General features: G+C 49.0%; 1 protein-coding gene across 1 annotated transcript; it reads right to left on the bottom strand.

The window, feature by feature from the left end:
- Positions 1-297: 297 nt before the first annotated feature.
- On the bottom strand, positions 298-17,285 carry LOC100060110 (zinc finger protein 77). The gene is made up of 4 exons (XM_005611463.4): positions 17,089-17,285; positions 5,001-5,127; positions 3,773-3,953; positions 298-3,363 (listed from the first exon to the last, which is right to left on the bottom strand). Exons 1-4 carry the CDS (start codon positions 17,089-17,091, stop codon positions 2,088-2,090), a joined length of 1,587 nt encoding a protein of 528 aa, XP_005611520.2. The 5' UTR covers positions 17,092-17,285; the 3' UTR covers positions 298-2,087.
- Positions 17,286-17,606: the final 321 nt, after the last annotated feature.

Raw genomic sequence — 17,606 nt, 5'->3', positions numbered from 1 at the left:
GTTGGTTATGTCTGTAAACTGGAGCTCCCTCTCCTAACTCATTCCCACCACAACTCAGTGCTCACCTCACCAAGAACTCTGGTGGTTCTACTTGTCCACAGAGAACTAGGGAAGATGTGTGTCCAGTTCTGCCTCCCACACTGCTCATCTGCAGGAGCCTGAGTCCTGGGGATCTCTGGCTGGAGACCACTGACATGTGCAACACTTACATTTTCATTATTAGGAATGAATAAGACACTTGAATGAAAATGATGGTAGCAGCATAGGAATTAATGAAAAACACACCAGAAAGAGAAATGTGAAAACGTATATACATTGTTAATATTATCCCAAAATATACATAGAAAAATTGACACAATTACAAGAATAAGTTAATCCTCTAGAATGGGATATTTTAACATATACTCTCAGTTAATGGAACATAAAACATCGTAACACTTGTAAGTATACAAGAGATTTGAAAAACAAAGTAATGTGTGCTTCCCAAGAAAAAATCTAGAGAACTATATTTGACCAAAAAATGTACATTGTTTTGAATGACACAAAAAAATGAAAGAACACTGGGTAATCACATATAAAAGTAGAAAGTAACTAAACATACTGGTTTTATCATGTAGAGAGCACTCAGCTGTAAGAGAAAACTCTCATAAAGTGCCAGATACATTCACAACTGCTGCTTTTAATCAGGGAAATATCCATAAACAAGAAATGCAGGATTATTGCAGCCTCTCAACAATGCAACCTGGGAGGGAAGTTTCCTGCATTTGTGGCTGCAGCATTAAATCTGTGAGGGTGGAGGCAGGAAACAGATCCACTAGTAGAGAACAAGATTCTCCCTACAGAATTCAAGTCATTAGGAGAAGCATTGGAGATGCAGGGGGTCAAGGGTGAGAGAAGGTCACTAAGTGTGAGACCCTGAAGAAGTGGCCTGATAGTCACCAAAGGGCTGAAGGAAAATGCAAGGAACCGTGTGAACCAGCAAACCAGAGGGTCCACCATGGGGGAGCTTGTGGGAAAGTCTGTGGAACCTGCTGCCTAAGATGGAACCAACATCAAACATGGTGTTTGGTTGGGGCTGTTCCAGATGGGCAGAGCCAGAAGTCAGAAAAGTGTGCTGTGACGCAGGCCTCCTAGGGTCCCATGCACCTCTGTCTCCTGATGGGACAGGAGAACTGAGAATCATGGCTTCTCCACTTCCGCTTTCCAAACCTCATGTGTCTTCCTCTGCTCGTGAACTTTAACTCAGAGCCACACACAGAAGGACTCTGGGACACACGGTTTCCCACCTTCCCCAAGGTGACAGCGCAGTTCAGTAGAAGCCTCTGGACTCCAGCTCCATCTTCATGCCACAAGTCTCTCTTCTGAACTCAAAGCATCGTGACAATTTCCAACCAAGATCGAGGACACTGACCACAGGTCAAATTATGAACATCATCAGGTGGGACTGTCGTCTTCCCACATATTTCCACAATTGCTAGTTCCTCTGAGGAACACAGAGGTGGTATCCATCAGCAATAAACAAATGTGGAAGATACATCTTTCAATAATAAAGACTGAGGGAGGGTAGATATCGAGTCAGAAAATTCTGGTATGTGCAGCACTGGACCAGAAAAGAAATTTCAGCAATACAGGTCTCATACCATGATCACATAATTTTCTCTAACATTCTATCAAGTTACACATGAATAAAAAACAAAAAACCACAACCACTTAGCACCCTTGGGTCCAAAACACATGGTAATGGAAATGAGACAACTTTTATAGAACTATACAGATATTTAAAGTCTGAGATAACAAAATACATGTAGTACAGATGATGGGGTCCTAAAGGAATATTATTCAGTATTTTATATCAGTAACATGAACTAGAAATCAATACAGTGGGAATCCTATTAAAGATGAGACCTTACAAAGAAAAAAAATATTTTTAACAATTGAAAGACTTCTGTCCTGCCCCAAGTTTTCCAGTACAAAATGAGTGAGGTGCTGCAGTTAAGGTTTCCCAACGATCTTTCCATTCATCTCTCTCCAGTGTGTTTGTTACAAGGCTTTAAGGGAGAATGAAGGCTTTCCCATAGTCTTTATCTTCATGGTCTCGCCCCAGTGTGTGTTCTCACATGCACTCGCAGGTTTGCAGGGTGCCTGAAGGTTTTCCCACAGTGCTGACACTCATAGGGCTTCCCCCTGGTGTGCGTTCTCATGTGTGCTCGCAGGTTTGCTGGGTACCAAAAGGCTCTGCCACACTGCTGGCACGCATAGGGCTTCTCCTCATTGTGTGTTCTCACATGTTTCTGTAAGGACGAGGGCCAACGGAAGGCTTTCCCACAGTGTGAACATTCATAGGCTCTCTCCCCACCGTGCGTTCTCACGTGTCCTCGAAGGGAGGAGTGACGAGTGAAAGCTTTCCCACACTGCTGACACTCAAAGGGTCTCTCCCCAGTGTGGGTTCTTGAATGTTCTCGAAGGGACGAGGAGCAACTGTAAGCTTTCCCACATTCCTTACACTCGTGACGTTTCACTCCGCTGTGCATTCGCACATGTCTCTGAAAATATCGAGGATGCCTGAAGGCTTTCCCACACTCCTTACATTCATAGGGTTTCTCTTCACTGTGCATTCGCACGTGTTCTCGGAGGGAGGAGGAACAGCTGTAGGCTTTCCCACATTCCGTACATTCATAGGGTTTCACTCCACTGTGCGTTTTCATGTGCACAGTAAAGTATTTGGCACAACCGAAGGCTTTCCCACATTCCTTACACACATAAGGTCTCTCTCCACTGTGCATCCTCATGTGTCCTTGCAGGGATGCAGGGTAACTGAAGGCCTTCCCACACTCCTGACATGCATAGGGTTTCTCTCCAGTGTGGGTTCTCAAATGTCGTGTCAGGTACGAGTCATACATAAAGGATTTCCCACACACTTTACATGTGTGGATTTTCTTTCTAGAGTGAACTCTCAGATGTCCCTGAAAGGAGGAGGGGCAAGTGAAAGTTTTTCCACATTTCTTACACTCGAAAGACTTGTTACTACCCAGACTCTTCGTGAATCTCTTAGATGCTCTCCCGGTATCCTGACATTTATAGGGTTTCTCTACAAAGTATGTTTCCATATGAGTGCTTAGGCATGAGACACAACTGCAGGCCTGCCCACATTCCTCACATGGATAATGTTTGTGTCCAATGTGAGATCGTTGCCGATTCTTAAGGAGAGAACAATCTGTGAGGGCTTTTCCACACTTCGTGCATTCACCGGGTTTAACTCCAGTCGGACACCTCTCAGGCACAGGAAGGTCTGTAATCTGGTTCAGGGTTTCTCCACAGCCATCACCTTCATTACTTCCATGGAGACTCTCCACCCAATGGCTCCTGCTCAAAATAGGAAGCACACGGTGAAGGATTGATGGTTATAAGTGATTTCTTTATGAATGATTTATTGATGGTCGTTGATCATTTTGACTATGTATTTGTCATTTTCAATGAATGGGGATGTTTTTGGCACTGTCTGCATTGTTACAAAGTAAAACAGGCTTAATGCTCGGCTGAGGGATCAAATGTAGCTATAACTTTCAGAATTTATTACATAGGAGGTTTCCTGATCATTGTTTTCAACTAATTTGTTTGAGAGAGTCGATATCTGCATCATATTTATGAAAATCTTGTCATGTGAAAATTCCCTCAGGACACAATTGTTTAGCTAGAGTTCTACTTTTTCTTTAATTTCAAGTGAGTCTAGCCCTCTGCCGAGACCCCTTCCTCCTGTGGGAATGCCACTCACCTCACAGGCCTCTCCTGGGCTGGGTGCTGATCTCCAATGCTTTGAAATTTACAGTTTTCTCCAAAAACAGACCAGGAATCATTTCTTGTGAATCTTACTATTTTCTCTTCACTGAATACTTCATTCTCCAAAATGTCCCACTGAGAAATTGATCCACCTGTTCTTTCTTGAGTGCAATAATCTGCAACAATCAGTAGCATGAGTTAATTTCTTGGGAAAAAAGTGGGAGGATAAAGGGAGAAAAACAGATGATATGTGGATTTCATTTCATATATTGATCCAACAATGTAATCAAATCTTATGAGAAAGAATGGACGTGTGAACAGAGAGCAACTCTCATGACCTCAACTATCTGGGACCTGGCAAGAGTAGGAGAATTAGTCAAAATGGCAGCTTGTTCACTAAGCAAACTCCAAAAGAGATGGAGAGGGATGTGGAAATAAATATCATCAGAAGAGCAAAGTATGAAGGAATTGGGCAAAGGCAGACGCCCAAATGCTCCCTTTATAAGAGGAAATACAGAAGGTCTTCCCCAGGGAGAGAGAAGGGATGAAAAGTCAGCAGGGAAGCCAGGTAAGTGACCAACATCACCCGTCTCAAACAGTGACAGAGTGATGTGTCTACTGGACGTGTCCAGACATCATTCCCTCCTCCAGAGCCTGTTCCTCCCGAGGGTGGCTGCTCCCCTGGTGTGCACAGGCACACGGACCCAGATGGAGCCTGTGTCCACTGCCCCAGCTGCCATGGGAGATGGATGGTGTGTGCGGCTGCTGACGGCTCACGGGGAAGAGCTGACCGAGAAAGAGGACGGAGGGGAACAAACAGCCCATGAGACGGGGCCATACTTTGGTCCTCAAGGCCAGTGAGGATGGATGAGTGTGGGGTTAGTTACAGCAAAACCACCATGTCACCTGTGTATTAACCAGTGTAACTGGCACAGGGGTGGAAACCATAAAGCTGCCCTCACTGCCCCAAAGGGACACCGGAGCCGATGCTCACACCTAGAAAATTAGGGGGATTTTTGTTCAAAAGAAATAAAAAGTCCATTTAATCCATGAAACTTGGTTTTCCTGGACAAGCTATTGGACTCTAGGTGGTTCCATGGAGGCTTGGACTGTGTCTCTCTTTTTTCCAACATGTTCCCATTTCCTGCCTCCAATAAGAAAGAACAAGTGCAAAAAACACCTGTTCCCTCCCAGACTCAGTGAAGGCGTGAAGCCGTCCTCACCCACAGAGGCCAGGTTCCTGCAGGTCTCCAGCATCACGTCTCTGTAGAGCTTCCTCTGAGCACCATCCAGCAGAGCCCACTCCTCCGGGGTGAAGTTCACAGCCACGTCCTCAAAGACCAGCGAGGCCTGAAACAGCCCACACGTTCTACTTCAGCCAGGCCCCGTCTGCACCAAGGGGTGTGGGAGGGTGACAGCCGGGGACCTGGACTCAACTCCTAGGACTCCTGAGCTCTCACTCTCATGGGAAATGAGAATGAACGAGCAACTCAAATGCAGTCTGCTCAGTGGTGCTAAGTGCTTGGGAAGCTGCAGCAAAGTGTGCCCACAACAACTGATGTTGACCCATCCACACCCATGGTTATGAGAGTATTTCCTGAGACAGAGCAGACTCTGAGATAAGGTGAAGACTGAAAAGTGCAATCACCTTTCAGAGAACGTGGGAATGGGTACGTGGATTGATCACAAGTTACGTCCTTGTCAGCTCCAGAACTGGAACCAGAATGTCAGGATGTTCTGAAACCTGAGACATACAGTGAGGCTTGAGCTGAACACTCTCTCCTTGGAGGCAACAGTGTTGAGGACCCTGGTGTGATCTCCTCACGTCTGACAAAGGCAGAGACATGACCCCTCCCCGGGTGAGGTGGACGCTGTGGGCGTAGACGTGGGCCAGGGCCTGGGACGCCTGATGGGTAAGAGGAGAGCCTGGTTCCTGAAGAATCTCCCAAGCTGCAGGGCCTCTCCAAGAAAGAATCTTCGCTCGGAATGCGAAGAAAATGACCCAACAAAGGAGTCTCTGAAAGATCTGAAGCCAACAGAGCCAAAGGTGTCTTTAAAGAGGAAAAATAAACCTAATTAATATCTTTACAACAATATGTGGTGACACCACATTCATGGAATAACAAGCAAACCATGATGAAGTGAAATTTAGAGATCTTTTTAAAACAAAATATATGTTCTTATGCCACAACTAGAAGGACCCACAACTAAAATATACAAGTATGTACTGGGAGGATTTGGGGAGAAAAAGCAAAAAAAAATATATATATATATATATATGTTCTCAAAATCTAAAGAAAATCCTAACTACATCAGCTACAGAGACAATGAGGCCATGTCACCTGGGACAGCAACTGGGGTCTGCCAACCACACACCTGATAGGAGACTCGTGTTCTCACTGTATTTAAGAAACTCGGATGACAACAACAAAAAATAAAAGAGAACAATATAAAGACAAATAATACAATTAAATAACGGGCAAAGAATGTGAGCCGACGTTTCTGCTAAGAAATACAAGTGGCCACTAACCCCGAACAGATGCCAGACATCACTCACCAGGGAAATGCAAATGAAAACCACAAGCAGGCCCTCCCCACGCCCTCCAGGATGGCTGTAAGATGGACAAACAAGCGCTGGCGGGACGTGAGGACGGTGGAAGCTCGTCCATTGCTGATGGGAACGTAAACGGTGCAGCCACTTGGGAAGACAGTCTGGCGGGTCCTCAGGGATGAACACAGAGCTACCACATCACACAGCAATTCCATGCTAGGTATCCATCTCCCCAAGAGAAGCGACAACAAATATCAACACAAAAACTGATACACAGATATTCGCAGCAGCACGAGTCATAACAGACAAAATGTGGCAACAGCTCAACAGTCCGTCAAGTGATTTGGAGAAGCAACATGTGGAATATTCTTACAATGGAGCACGATGTCGCAATAGGAGGAACGAAGTACTGGCCCATGGCACCAATCTATGAACCTGAATAACGTGAAGGGGCTTTGGAAAAGTCCACACAGAGCACGACGTCATGTACGTGAAATGTACAGATAGCCCAATCTATAGAGGTGGAAAGGAAAGTAATAAATTGTCCAGAACCCAGGACGGGCTGGACTGGAACGCGGAGTGACTGCTGGCACATACAAGTTTTCTTTTGGGGTGACAAAAATGTTCTAAAATTAGACTACTGAGATACCCTTTAAATAAACTTTGTGGTATGTAAACTATCTCAATTACAGTTGCTTAAAAATACATTCAACACGCTAAACACACACCCTTCTTCAACCAATGGCAATTTTATTTTAAAAAAAAATAGAACTTGGGCAAATAAAAGAAATTGTGGAAAAGGAAGAAAGTTGCAGATGTTTCCGAGATTCAGCAGATTGCCAAGATGTTACAAACCACTCGTGGGAAAAGATCCTTCGGATTAGACGCAATGGGACAAGTGTAAGGAATCGGTAAACGTCCCTGAGATGACGCGGTGAACAGAGCATCTGAGGACGTCTGTGGGCATTAAGAAACCTAACCCATAGAGCCAGGTGTCCCCTCTAAATGCCAAGTTCCCACCATTCCCAGACCAGGGAGCAAACATTCAACAATCGGCGACTCCACATTGTAGAAACTGCAGAGAGTTACCAAGACCAGAAAGGGACAATCCTAACAATATTCACAGACGACGACATCTACACATATACAGGTGAAAGGCTTTTTAAAAGAAATCTAACACATAAGCGCATAAACAGCATGAGTCAAAATCAGGTTCAGGACCAGCCCTGGTGGCCTTGTGGTGGAGTTTGGCGCTCTCCGCTTTGGTGGCCCGGGCTCAGTTCCCAGGTGCAGACCTACAGCGCTCCTCTGGGAGGGGCCATGCTGTGGTGGCCCACATCCAAAAAAAGAAGAAACATCAAGTTCATTTTGTCCAGAAAGGCAAGATGGATGCAATGTTGACTCTTCAGTGGGTATACTGTGTCCCAGCAAGGGAAAGACACGTCTGTCCCCGTCAGTGTTCATCTGTGACAAGACAGTTGAGAGACCAGAAGGGAACACGCGTTATCAGGAAAAAACGGTGTCTAGAGAGACCCAGAGCCAACGTCCTACTTAATACGAAATGTGACAGCTGTTCCCTCCGAGACCAGGAAGGAGGGGAGGCGGCGCCTGTGTGCAGTTCCGCCCGGCGAGGCCGGGCCAGCGCTGCAGCGGGGACAGGAAACGGGTAAACGCTCTGCAAAGGGGAGAATCGACACTGCGTGGTTAGAGGGCAAGATCGGTAGGGAGAAATGCCCAAGTGCTAAGGACACATTATTAACACTTGTAACCGGCTTAGCGAGGGTGCCGGGGAGAAGTCTAACATTCACAGGTCACTTTCAGCTCCGCGTGCAGTGACAGGGAGAAAATGACCTTTTAAAGGAGATGATTTAGTCTGTTTCTCCCCACTCTCCCGGGCACCCAACCTGCCGTGGCCACCAACTGTCAAGGATGTGACATGTGCTAAGAAGGACCCGCAGATGGAACTGGAAGCCTTACGTGCTATTTCTCCAGGAGAGGGAAGTTTCCGGGAATTCACTCCAGTTTCCTTTCAATATGGGGTGAAAATGGTGCTCCCAAGGCCTGGAGAACAGACATTTCCTGGGCAGAAACAGTCCAGACGCGCCCACAGCGTGCCGGCGGCGGAGCAGAGCGTGGCAGCTCCTCTCGGAACCGACACAACCCAGGGACTGTCTGAGCCGCCAAGGACAGTTCCTGAAGGGCCACCCCACTAATCCTGCGATGCGTACACGCAGCAGCATCTCAGATGCGACTCCTAACGCGGCCCCACCCCGTGAGAACAAAGGCAAAAAGAAGAGCTTCTCGAAGTGCAGAATCGTAAGACGGCAGATAGAACCGGGGGAACCGGAAGGACGGCCGGGCTGACGAAGCCTCGTAAGCACAGTTTTTCCTCTTCTGTGTTGGGAACAACCCAGTCCTTCCCTCCTGCGAGTTGTCCCCTGTGGGTGTCTCCTCCGCCTCCTCAGAAACACTTCGCTGCTGACTTCTGCTCACCCACGTGCGGAGGTTTGCCCCACACGAAGCAGTTCTCTGCGACACCAGCGGAGTGTCCTACACGTTAACTCAGTTCTGACACCATGTACCCGGAGATAGCGTCAGATCCCACAGGTAAGGGCTCAGGACCAGGAGGCCCCCAACCTCCCCAACACACACTTCAGAGGCCAATCACGAGCCTAGGTTGTCACCTGTGCTTGTGACCAACAGGCTAAAGATCAGAGGTTCCAAGGACCCCTCCTTGGCTTTCATCAATTTGCTAGAGCGGCTCGCAGAACTCCGGGAAACATTACTTACGTGCAGGAAGTGATGAAGGATGCAGACGCACATCCAGATGGAGAGCGTGGAGCTTCCATGCCCAGTCCAGGCTCAGCACCCTCCCTCCACCTCCACCCCTTCACAAACCCGGAAGCTGCCTGAACCCACACTATTGGGATTTTTATAGAGGTTCATCATGGAGGCAAGATCGATCATTGACTCCATTTTGAGCCCTTCTCCCCTCTTAAGAGAATTGGGAGGGGCAGGGTCAGGGCTGTAAATTCCAAGCTTCGAATCATGGCTTGGTCTTTCTGGTGACCAGACCTCATTAGGGAGCCCACCCAGAGTCCCCACATTAGAACAAGACACTCGTGTCACCCGGGAAATTCCAACGGTGTCAAGAGGTGGGGAGACAACAACACGTATTTCCTACTATCTCATAAGCCTTTAAGCACAATTGGCTCTAAAGGTGACAAATTGTGCTCCAACTTGGAGACGAGGAAAGAGCATCCTTTAAAAAGTAAACTGGGCATGTCTACGGATGGCTAATTTTCAACAAGGGAGCCAAGCGCACACAATGGAGAAAGGAGAGTCTCTTCAACAAACGGTGTTAGGAAAACTGGACAGCCACATGCAAAAGGATGAAAGTAGACCATTCTCTTACACCATGCACAAAAATTAACTCAGAATGGATTAAAGACTTGAATGCAAGACCTGAAACCATTACTTCTAGAAGAAAACACAGACAGCACTCTATGACATCCGTCTCAGCAGCATATTTTCAAGTGCCGTGTCTGACTGAGCAAGGGAACCAATAGAAAAAATAAACAAATGGCACCACATCAAACTAAAAAGCTTCTGCACAGCAAAGGGAGCCATCAACAAAATGAAAAGTCAACCTAACAATTGGGAGAAGATATTCGCAAATCATATGTCTGATAAGGGGTTAATCTCCAAAATATATAAAGAACTAATACACCGCAACAACATAAAAACTAACAACCCAATTAAAAAATGGGCAAAAGATATGAATAGACATTCCACCAGAAAAGATATACAGATGGCCAACAGGCACATGCAAAGATGCTCAACATCACTATCAGGGAAATGCAATCAAAACTACGATGAGATATCATTCACTCCCGTCAGAATGGCTATAATTAACAAGACAGGAAAGAACAAGTGTTGGAGAGGATGTGGAGAGAAAGGAACCCTTGTACACTGCTGGTGGGAGTGCAAACTGGTGCAGCCGCTATGGAAAGCAGTATGGAGTATCCTCAGAAAATTAAGAACATACCTGCTATATGATCCAGCTATTCCACTGCTGGGTATTTATCCAAAGAACTTGAAAACGCAAAGGCATAAAGATACACGCAGCCCTATGTTCATGCAGCATTATTCACAATAGCCAAGACGTGGAAGCAACCTAGCCGCCCATCAAGGGACGAATGGATAAAGAAGAGGTGGTATTCATACACAAGGGATACTACTCAGCCATAAGAAACAATGAAATCCGGCCATTTGTGACAACATGGATGGACCTTGAGGGTATTATGCTGAGTGAAATAAGGCAGAGGGAGAAAGTCAAATACTGTAGGCTCTCACTCACAAATAGAAGATAAAAACAACAACAAACAAACACATGGAGACAGAGATTGGATTGGTGGTCACCAGAGGGGAAGGCTGTGGGGGGAGAGCGAAAGGGGTGATCAGGCATACGGGTGTGGTGATGGATTCTATTTAGTCTTTTGTGATGATCATGATGTAACCTACAAAGAAATCGACATAGAATGAAGCACACCTGAAATGTATATGATGTTACAAACCAGTTACCTCAATTAAAACAATTAAATAATTATTTTTTAAAAAGTAAACTGGGGGGCCAGCCCCACGGCACAGTGGTTAACAGAGTGTTCCACTTTGGCAGTCCAGGTTCACGGGTTCGGGTCCAAGGTGTGGACCTACCCACTGGTCAGCCATGCTGTGGCAGCATTCCATATATAACATAGAAGAAGACTGGCTCACAGTTAGCTAAGGGTTAATCTTCCTCAGCAAAAAAAGAGGAAGATTGGCAACAGATGTTAACTCAGGGCGAATCTTCCTCAGCAAAAAAAAAAAAAAAAAAAAGTAAACTTGGTCTAAAATCCTTCCTGACTCTCCTGGTAGGCAGGGGGCTTTTTATAAAACATAATTCTTGGTATACTTCTCAGGTAAAACTGTTGTCAGGTGACAGTTCACAGAGAGATGTGGTTGTATTAAATTATTTTCACAAACCTGCCTCCATCAAAGGTGAACGTGTCATGTGTGAGTGAACTTTATAAAGGCTGCTGAGCTTTGAAAGTGGACAAATAGGAGGAATAAATAATAATCAGTGTTAATTTATAAGATCTTATTCTAGCGGATGTGACATTTCTTTAAAGGCATAGGGAGCCCTTTCCAAACTCTCATCCCAATGGAGCAAATTCCGAGTGGACAGTTATCCCACCGCATGGTCCCTGGTGATGGACTCTCATCTTAAGTCAAGCCTCCATCTCGTCTTTCTCTTTATCACGGAAGCAGAAATTGCCCCGAGAAATTTCAATACTGGTGTTGGAACCTTATACATAATCCTCTAAGTTACTTTTTATGTTTCAAAGGTGAAAGTTCCTCCTTAGTAAAGAGATATCTGCTTACACTTGTCTCTTGGTGGGGACAAGACATTTGCGGTCATAAGCTCCCTCACTGGCGTGTGGAGGAGGATATCAAGACACATCTGCCCAGTGACTGAGGACAAGTGCTGGTTCCTGTTGGAAGCACGGCTCTGCTGCACGCACCACGACGGGAGGAAAAGAGGCCTGCATTTGTCACTTTTGTCTTGTTGGAGACAATGAATTTAAGAAATCTGTCGTTATCTTCTACTCTGTTTTTAGCTGTTTGATCACTGACGTCTTGTAAATGGATCAACAGAAAACCACATTTCGGTCCGGCCTCTTTTCAGAGTCTTTCCAAGTATCCAAATGCATTCCTCGCCCTGGGCTCTTGGTAACGACAGACACAGAAATCTCTCCAACGCTGAACAGAGGTAGACGCTTGCTTTTTAAAATCATTAATAGAGGAAACTAACGGTGAAACTAATCAAGAAAAAATATTGTAACAGAAGGAAACATTTGCCTTTATTCACAGCTTACGTGATTGTGTGTCACACCCAAAACACGAGGAAGATAATCACAGAACCAGATTTTTACTAAGTTTCTAGAATGCAAACTCATGAGAATAAACGTCAAAGTATTCTCAATCATTAGAATCAACACTGAAAACTAAATTCCTAAAATAGCCTTTTTAAATTGCTATTAAAATTAATTTTCTTTAAGGCCTAAAATAGGTCTAATGAAGGATATCAAAGGATTTAATGGAAATATTTCAAAAGGCCATGAAATGACACCAGAGTGCAGTGAGAAATGGACAGCCGGCGCGTGTCCTCGGGAAGGAGACCTCGACGTCAGTGCTCCCAAAGAGGTCAGGAGTTGTAGGAAAATTCCATTAAATCTACAACAAGGCTTGCTTTGGGATTCGTTTTGAGTTTGTTTTGTTTTGTTTGAATTTAAGAAAAACTACCTGTAAAAACTGAAACGACACACAAATTCTAAGACTAGCTGACATTTCCTATAGAAGAAGATGGGAATTTCCCTAACAGACCTCCAAGCCTTTTAAACTCCAAGGGTCAGGACAGGATGGCGACCAGAGGGACGGACAAGGACACCAATGGAGACAACGGACGCCCTGAAACAGGCCCCCGATGTCGGCACGTGGACCTGCCCCAGAGCAGGCGCTGCCGGGCGGTGGAGAGATGGGGACACGGTGACACGTGGGGCAGTGACGACTGGTGATCTACAGGCGAATAAGGAACCATTTTCCTGCTCAACCTCACGGACAATAACCAGCTCGCTGCAGATTTAACTGTGGGAGACGAGAGGAGGACGCTGAGAAGAAGTGACGGGTAAATGAATTTATGACTTCAGAGTTGGGAGACTATTCTTATAGAAGAAAAAAACAGTCAGCTACAAGGAAGAGACTGAGAAAGCCGAGTCTGTTCAATTAAGAAGCGTCCATCTAAGTGCAGAGTAGAGTAGACAGAGAGACGATAAACCACAACCTGGGAGGAGATACTTGCAACACCTAGAAATGAAAAAGGGTGACTGTCCAGACCATGGAGAGAAAACGTGAGAAATGAGTAAACACACAAATGAATGAGAGGTGAGAAAATGTCTGAAATCCTTCTGACAGAAGATGAGCTGCCACCTGAGACATGCTCATCCCCAACGGGAATCAGTTCAGACCAATTTGGAACCCCAGGAGACCCCGTTTCACACACTCGAGATGGACAACTTAGTGAACTCCAAGTGCTGGAAATGACGCGGAATAAACACACGTGTGACAGTCAGACACTTGATCCCGACACTCCTTCACCAGCATTTCCTAGGAAACTGGGACTTACCCATAATCTACAACTCTGCAATTTTTCCCCAACATGTGAAACATTGATGACCCATTTGCACTTGGAGATAACAACAGAGATGCCTGCAGCCGCACTGCCAACAGAAGAAAAAAACTTGAGACGAGCCAGGCCCTGCAAGGAGTGGAGTGGATGAGGAACCGGGTGAGCCCAGCCTCAGACGCCAGCACGTGTGACACACTGGGGCTGAGAAAGCACAGAGCGGCCTTCCGTGTGACATGGATGCTGTATCCTGGTGACATTCACTCCCTGCAAATTCAGCAGAGGCAGAACCACACAGAGCCCTGCTTGGTGATGGAGAACAGACGGAAAGCCACAAAGAGAAACACAAAGAAGCAGGACGGTGGTCACCCGGGGGGGGGGAGGGGGGCGGGGGGCAGCACGCTGGGAGATGCCACCACCCAACCAAGAAAAAAGCCTTACACCTTCACGTGACAGAACAAAAGTCCAAGTGCTCGGGCGCCCTGGGGTCACAGGGCGCAGACCCCGTCAAGGACACACCAGGAGGAGCAGCGCGGTGGGAGCCAGCGCAGGGCAGCACCTGCTCCACAGCGACAAGGACAAGGAAGGCAGGAGGTGGAACCTGGTCCTGAGCTGGGCGGGGTCCCCCTGCGGGGAGGTGGGCAGGCGGCCCCTCCCAGGGCGGGAAGGACAGAACCCGGGGCTGCGCTCAGCCCGGCTCCCTCCTCAGGGCGGACGCGCCCCTCCTCCCGGGCCTCCTTCTCAGCAAAGAGGAGCCGCTCCGAGCTCCCGCTCCGCCCCGTATAGACGCTCCTTTCACGGACCCTCTCACCAGCAGGGACCCCCGGGAGCCCGCCCCACGTGTGACCTTCACAGACTCACTCAGCGCACGGCACACTCAGCTCGAAGCACACTCAGCTTCACCCACTCCATGCGCGATGCCCAGGAAGCAGCCCCAGGGCCGCCCCACGCCCCCAGCACACCCGCAGGGGCATCTCCCCACCCTGCTCTGTGGCTCCTCTCAGCATCTGCAGCTCCTCCCACCCTGGGTCTGGGGCTGGAGTCACCGCAGGGGGACAGCCCGCTGCACCCTCCGTCCCCTCCCACGCAGGCCCAGCTTTAGGCCAGCGTGTCCCCAGCCTAGGACACGCACCTGCTCCCAGCACCATGGGTCATTCATATAGGACCGAGACCCCGTCCCAGTGTGTTGACAAATAAAAATGGCAAGCCATAGGATATATTGGAGTATACGAGGAAGCCATTGGGTATAAACCTAATTTGGCCTGACTTTGTTTTTTCCAAAAGGGCCTGACTGTGGCTGTTGAGCACACGTTGTATATCTGCTTAGACACTTGCTATGGCCAGAACAAAGGCCCTTGAGATAAAGGTGCAACTTCCCCCACGTTAGCATTTCCTTAGGGATCAGCATCTTTCCTTAGGCTAGGAACTGATTGCTGCACTCACCTTTGACCACCCAGCTCACCTGTCACCACTCAGCTGGAGACAACAGACTGCCACCCTGCTGCGTTCACTGAGACAGAAGGCCTACCTGCTGTTTCCAGCAATCGCTGTGCCCACAGAGCAGTCTCGCGACTATTGTAAAAGGGACATTTCAATCCTATGTGAAACATCCTCTCTGGGGGTACACAACCACTCTGTGCACCCCACTTCTTTGGTGCCCTTTCTTCCTTCTGGAAGAAAGGCCCCGGGTTATAATCCTCAGACTTAAGCTCAGAATAAACTCACCCAAATTTTCATTTATAGATGAAAATATTTTCGTCGACAGTGTGAACGGGAACCGCAGAGTCACTGCTCCCCTGCGTCAAGGACAAAGCAGGGGAGGGAAGCTCCGGGGCACTTTATGGTTTAAGTAACTGGTCACTGCTCATCCCTCTCAGAGAACAGACACGAGGTCACTATCGTCCTCATGACGACAAACTCTAAGTCAAGGAATCAGCACTCAACACGTCTTGGTCACAGGTCACATGTCACAGAATCTGCATTAACCTCTGACGACCAGCTATTGACAGGATCACAGTGTCACAAACTGCCCCCTGCATGGCAGTTTCTGTACGATTTTCATGAACCTCTTTACCCCGTGACTCCACCGCCCACAGGAAGGAGAGGAACCGCGTGCACTGTCCCCGCAGTTCTCCTGGAAGAGAGGACGCGCTCTGCACGGACACACTGTCCCCAGCGGTGTCTCTGGTTCAGTCTCAGAACAACACAAGTCAGCAGAACAGGGCAGAGACCTGACCCCTGACGCCCACACGACAAGGAAGAAAGGAGGGAAAACGGGTCCAGTCCCTTCACCGCTGCTGGAGCTGAGGCAGGAACGGGAGAAACTGTGGGTGCTGGAGGTCACAGAGGGGGAGCCCACGGGGTCAGGTGGCAACGCTGAATCCTCCCGGAGCCATCGGAAAACATCCATCAAAGGTGAATGGAACCCCCCACCTAAGACTCACAGACAGGTTGTAACTATGACACAGCCAGAGGGAGCCCTCTAAATCTGCATTCTGTGTCTGTTCAAAGATTAATCGATCCGCTCGTCCCCACCGACGAGCAGAACCAACGCGTGTCGGCCACGCGGCTTCAGCCTCTCCTCCGCAGACGGCCCCTCCGAGGACGGGCTGCGCTCGGGACCTGCCATCAGCCCCACACCCGGCCTCCTGCTCCGTCCACTCCAGACAAACGCCGCCCAGCTCCTGCGGGTCCTCCGGCCACAGCGCCCCCTCCCGCGGAGCCCCTGCCCCGGGCGCGTCCCTCCTCCCGCCCCTGCGGTCCCTCTCCGGCAGGAAAGTGTGCTCACTGAGCTCGGATGCTTCGTCTCCACCGCCTGACCCCTGCGCACCATCGCCCCCTCCTTCCCAGACGCTCTCGGCCTCCGCGCGCCCCGCAGGCCCGACCCCCGCCCGTCGGAACGAGAGCTCAGATGCAGAAATGGAGTCACTTATGCTAAGCCACACGCCACCAAACTGAGACGACTGCAGTTTCTGCCTCTCCCAGGAATGCAATCTGAAACCAGTCAATCAGGAATTACCTGGCCAGCAGTAGCGAGGTCATCCGCCTGATGGACCTGACCTTGCCACAAATAATGCACTTTCTGCTAACATAACTTCCTTGTTCCCGCTCCCTTCTGCCTGCGAGAGCCTTTCATTTCCTACCGCTCCTCCAGGCTCCTTCCAGCTGCCCGATTCATGAATAAACATTCGTGGGAAAACACTCGTTGGAAAAAACCAATGTGATCTTTAAAACCTACGAGTTGAATTTGGTTTTTTAACAGGATTACAGCCTCTCCTTAACCCAGGATTTGACTTTATCTGTCAGGTCCAAGTCCGGTCCCCCACCGGTCCGCCCCCAGCCCTGATCGCCCTCCCGGGGTCGTCCCGTCCCCCTCGGACCCCCGCCCGGCCAAAGACTCGGGTGGGACCCGGGACCCCCATGCGGCCAAGGGCGGGGACTCGGGTGGGACCCCCGTGGTCGCGGGGAGACCCGGGCCCTCGGCCGCTTCCAGCCGGTTCCGGTCGGTTCAAACCTGCCCGGCCCGCGCACTCACCATCTCCGCCCGCTCCGGACTCTCCGCGCGTCCTCCCCGCGGCCCCGGCAGGTGACAGCGACCGGACGGGACACCTGAGGCCGCGCGGGGCAGGCGCGCGCGGGGCCGCGGCCGGAAGAGAGGAACGTCCACGCGGTTGCGAGCGCGCCCGCCCCCGGCTCTGATTGGACTGTTCTCCCGGACCCCGCGTGCTGATTGGACGGTGCTCCGGCCCCTTCACTGTCTTGGCCCCTGATTGGACAGTGCTCTTAGACCCCCCCCCCGACGCCCGTGATTGGACAGCGCCTCAGAGCCCGCACCCCCTATCCTTTTATTGGCTCATTCCCTTCTGGGTCCCGCCCCAGAGCTCCTGATTGTTGCTCGTCACGGCCCCCCTTATTCCTGATTGGACAGCGTTCCAGTCCCTGTATCCTGAGTGATAGGCGGGGGCGGAGGTCACGTGACTGAGCCGGGCGGAAGTGCTGTTTCTAGCTCTCAACCCTTCCCTGCCCGGCCTCCTCTGTGGACCCGGACCGACC

This window comes from Equus caballus, chromosome 7 (assembly GCF_041296265.1).
Source record: "Equus caballus isolate H_3958 breed thoroughbred chromosome 7, TB-T2T, whole genome shotgun sequence".
Taxonomy (NCBI): domain Eukaryota; kingdom Metazoa; phylum Chordata; class Mammalia; order Perissodactyla; family Equidae; genus Equus; species Equus caballus.
This window is presented reverse-complemented; position numbering and strand designations above follow the sequence as displayed.